We start from the raw sequence: 4,795 nt of genomic DNA, 5'->3' as shown, positions 1-4,795 counted from the left end.
ACCCACATCCCCCAACCCCATGGCCCCCAACCCCATGTCTCCACCCCACCACCCCATATCCCTGTGTCCCCTCAACTCCACTTCCTCGTGGTCCCATGTCCTCCCCACCCCATGTCCCCATGTGTTCTCACTTCATATCCCCATCTGTCCCCAACCCTGTATCCCTCCCCACGTCCCCGTGCCGTTACCAGGTGTGTGCTGAGGGCAGGCGATCGGTGGAGCGGTCGTCGCGGTGGATCTGGAACTTCTGGATTCCGTTCATGCCCTCGAGGGCGGCGAAGCCCTGCAGCGGGACCTTGGACGTCCCCGTCACAAACTGCAGGAACTTGGCCCGGTCCGCCTGGTCGAAGGAGCGCAGCGCCCGCCAGAACCACTGGATCTGGGGGGAGGAGAGGGGGGGTCAGAGCCCGAATCGGCAGGGATGGGGACGTGGGGACATGGGGATATGGGGATAAGGGATGTGGGGACGGGGGGATGTAGGGATAGAGGATGTGGGGATAGGGGGACATGGGATGTAGGGACACAAGAACATGGGGACAAGGGGATGTGGGGACACAAGAACGTGGGGACATGGGATGTGGGGACAAGGGGACATGGAGACACAGGGAAGTGGGGATGCGGGGATGTGAGGACACAGGGACATGAGAATGTGGGGACGGGGAGACATGGGGACACAGGGATGTGGGGGCAGGGGGCAAGGACTGTTGGGACAAGGGAATGCGGGGATAGAGAGATGTGGGGACGCAAAGAACATGGGGCATGTGGGGACATGGGATGTGGGGAGATGGGGACAAGGGGACATGGAAAAGGACACGGGGACCTGCAGACACAGGGAAGAAGGACACAGGGATGGAGGACACATGGGTGGACATGGGGACAGAGGGGCGAGGTGGCACTGAGTTGACATGGGGATGGGGACACAGGGATACAGGGGTGAGGTGCCACCAGGACGATGACCCCGGGGGAATGTGGTGGGGTTGGGGTTGCCCCCACCTGGATGGAGTTGCCCTGGTACTTGTGGTACTCGGTGTTGGCCTTGAGGTCGTCGATGTCGATGGTGGGCAGCCCCGAGATGAGCAGCTCCAGCTCCTGCTCCGTGAAGATGGAGATGAGGCGCTTCGGGATGATCTCGTAGAAACCCTCCAAGAAGGCGGCCAGCTGCTTGCGGATGGCCCCTGGGGGACAACGGGGGACGTTCAGGGGGTGGGGTTTGACCACCGAGACCCCAACCTGCCCCCGTCCCGGACCCCCGTCTCACCGGTCATGCGCATCTGGCAGACGAGGTGCACGTACTCCTTCTTGTTCTCCTCCGTCACCAGCACGTTGGCTCCGTTGGGTTTGAGGTCCCGCACCTCACACACCCCGAACTCCTGCACCTGGGGGCGGGTGGGGGGGGTGAGGGGTAAGTCTTGGGGCAGAGGGGACATCCCTGGGGGAGAGGGGGCAACCCAAGATGGAGGCGAGACCCTCGGGGATGAAGTGACACCCATGGGACAGAGGGCACATCCTCAGGACAAATGGGACACCCCAAGAAAGAGGGGACACCCTTGGGACAAAGGGGACACCCCTGGGACAGAGGGGACACCTGAAATCATGAGCAACAGTGGAGCACCAATGGAGACCGTGGGGAGATGAGGGACACAAGGGGAGGGGGGACCCAATTCTGGGGTGTCTCCATGCCTCCATGGGCCACAGGTGACCCGATTTTGGGGTGTCCTCATGTCCCCAGGGCTCCATGGGACGCAGAGGACCCATTTGTGGGGTGTCCCCCCCACCCCGCGCACCTCGGTGCTGAAGGTGAGGTCGTAGCCCAGCGTGGAGACGTCGTTCTCCAGCAGGTAGACCAGGCCCTGGTAGAAGTGGTAGTCCTCGCTCTCCATGTCCGTGTACCTGTGCGGAAATGGGAGGGGGGAGGGGGGTCAGCACCCCTTTTCTGGGGGGGGGGGCTGGGGCCATTTTGGGGGTTCTGGCAAAGTCTGGGGGGAGATTTGATACCTTTTTGGGTTCTGCGCCCCACAGTTGGGTTCTACACCCAAAATAGTTGGGTTCTAAGCCTAAAATAGTTGGATTCTCTGCACTATAGTTGGCTTCTCTGCCCCAAATTGTTGGGTTCTAGACGCTATAGTTGGGCTCCATGCCCTGTGCTTGGATTCCATGCCCCAAATTGTTGGCTTCTGCACCCAAAATAGTTGGGTTCTATGTCCAAAACATCCACCTATGTTCCACACATCCATGTTGGGTTCTACGCCCCAAGTAGTTGGGTTCTCAACATAATAGTTGGGTTCCATGCCCTGTGGTTATGTTCCATGCCCAACATAGTTGCGTTCCACTCAACTACAGTTGAGTTCCATGCACCAAATAGTTGGGTTCTCAATGCCATAGGTGGAGTCTAAGCACCATGGTTGGGCTCTACACATGATAGTTGGGTTCCATGCCCCACACTTGGGTTCTCCACACCACAGTTGGTTTCTCCGCCTTGCAGTTGGGTTCTAGATGCTACAGTTGAATTCTAGACATGACAGTTGGGTTCTATGCCCCACAGTTGGGTTCTAGATGCTATAATTAAGTTCCTCACTCCATGGTTGTGTTGTAGATGCTCTAGTTGAGTTCTATGTTCCACGGTTAGGTTCTAGATACTGTAGTTGAGTTCTATGCCCAGAATACTTGGGTTCTGCATACTACAGTTTGGTTCTAAACACTACAGTTGTGTTTTACGCCCCATGCTTGGGTTCTACACCCCACAACCCGGCTCCACACCCCAAATCACAGGGTTCAACTCACTACAACTGAGTTCCACGCCCCCCAAATCATCAGGTTCCGTCCCCAAAACGGTTGGGTTCTGCGCCCCGTCCCCTTACCGGACAGACTTGCCCAGGATGTGTTTGTAGAAGGAGCGGGTGAAGTAGCACTCGAGCAGCCGGTTGTCGTAGACGGCTTTGGCCACGATGCGCCCCACAAACTTGAAGTAGCTGAGGTGGTTGGGGTTGCAGTGGGACGAGGGGTTGATGGTGTAGGTGACGCGGTCGCCCGGCGAGGTGCGGAACAGCGCGTACATGGGGTTGAACATTTCCCTCGAGATGATCATGTACCACTCGCGCAGCAGCCCCCCGGCGTCCTGCCCCTCCTCGCCCTCGAAGACGATGTACCTGCGGCGGAGTGGGGAGGGGGAGGTTGAGGGGATCCCACATGGCCCCACAGACCCCAGGCCGCGGCCCTACGTGCCCCGCAGAACCCAAAAACCCACGTGTAGGATCCTTGTAACTCCCAGCTCAGTCCTAGAGGGCCCCGTGAACCCCAGAACGTGGCCCTACCCCTCTCACACGACCCCAAAACCCAGCTCTGGGGTCCCCTAAACCCTCTTAACGTAGTCCTGGAGGATGCTGTGTACCCTGAAACTTCATCCTATGGATCTCACACCACCCCAAACCCATCCTGCATCCCCTAATGTGGACTTGGGGTGCCCAAGTACCCCAAAACCATGTCCTAAGGATCTCACATCACCCCAAACCCATCCCACATCCTCTAATGTGGACTCGGGGTGCCCTACAGACCCCTCAAACCCGGTCCTATGGGTCTCACACAACCCCAAGCCCATTCTTGGTGCTCCCCATAACTTCTAACTCTGTTCTAGGAGACCCCACGTACCCCCAAATCTGTCCCTAAGGACCTCACGTAACCCCAAACCCAACCCAGACCCTCGAATGTGGTCGGGGGGGGGGGGGGGGGGCACCAAGCACCCCCAAACCTGATCCTAAGGATCTCACGCAACCCCAATCTCATCCCATAACCTCTCACGTGGTCTTGGCTGGCCCTACAGACCCCAAACCTGCCCCCTGTGGATCTCCCCCAACCCCAGCGACTCGGGGTCCCCTCGCTGTCCCCTTGGAGTGACTTTTTTGAGGGGGGGGGGGGGGTCTCACAGTCGGTTCTTCATCTCCTCGGGGGATTTGCGGTGCAGCTCCCGGTACGAGTCCTCGAAGACGTGGTCGCGCCGCACGTGCACGGCCATGTCCTCCTTCCGCAAACCTTCGTCCAACCGCTCCAGCTCCTGGCGGAAATACCTACAAAAGGGGGAAAAGAGGGGGGAAAAAAAAACAAACCAAAAAAATCACCATTACAAAAATGGGGTTTTGGGGTTGTCGCCCCCCCCCCCTCCCCCATTCAGGGATGGTGTTGCCCCGTACTTGCGCTTGACGTCGAAGTCGAGGACGCGGATGTAGTCGACGAGGACGGCGAAGGGGCCGTCGGCCAAGTGGGTGGTGGACTGCCGCAGGATCTGGTTCAGCACCGTGCGGTGGGTCTCTGGGGGGGGAGGAGGGGGCGTTATGGGGTTTTGGGGGTGGTCCCCGGCAGCCAGAGCCCTCATTCCTGCCCCAAATCCCAATTCCTCGCCTCTCAAATCCCCTGAAACCATCCCAGACCTGCAACCCCTTCCTGTCCCCCAAAACCTGGACCCCAAATCCCCTCTAATCCCCTTTAGATGCCCCAAACCCCCTTCCAGCCCAAGTACCCCCAGATCTCCCCCAAAGCCCCCCTTCCAGCCCCCCAAAATCCCATTCTAGCTCTCCAAATCCCTCTCAGATCTCCCCCAAACCACCCTTCTGCCGCTGAAATCTTCTTCCGACACCCCAAATCCCCCCAAACCCTGTTATCACCCCCAGTCCCTCTTTCTGCCCCCTAAATCCCCACCAAACCCCTTCCAGACCCCCAAGTCCCCCTCCAAATCCTCTTCCAGACTCCCCAAATCCCCCCAACCCTCCCTTATCACCCCTCAAATCCCCTCCCAGCCCCCCAA

General features: G+C 58.9%; 1 protein-coding gene across 1 annotated transcript in view; it reads right to left on the bottom strand.

Annotated features, from left to right (window-relative positions):
- Window positions 1–188: 188 nt before the first annotated feature.
- Window positions 189–4,795, bottom strand: part of HUWE1 (HECT, UBA and WWE domain containing 1, E3 ubiquitin protein ligase) — a gene marked incomplete at both ends in the record, with an annotated part of 59,243 nt that continues 54,636 nt past the window's right edge. Inside the window, 7 exon segments of the mRNA XM_021383316.1 lie at window positions 189–379; window positions 994–1,175; window positions 1,259–1,376; window positions 1,785–1,890; window positions 2,859–3,146; window positions 3,921–4,061; window positions 4,185–4,534. Coding sequence (XP_021238991.1) covers window positions 189–379; window positions 994–1,175; window positions 1,259–1,376; window positions 1,785–1,890; window positions 2,859–3,146; window positions 3,921–4,061; window positions 4,185–4,534 — 1,376 coding nt within the window.

The sequence above is a fragment of the Numida meleagris genome, unplaced genomic scaffold (genome assembly GCF_002078875.1).
Source record: "Numida meleagris isolate 19003 breed g44 Domestic line unplaced genomic scaffold, NumMel1.0 unplaced_Scaffold363, whole genome shotgun sequence".
Lineage (NCBI taxonomy): Eukaryota > Metazoa > Chordata > Aves > Galliformes > Numididae > Numida > Numida meleagris.
This window is presented reverse-complemented; position numbering and strand designations above follow the sequence as displayed.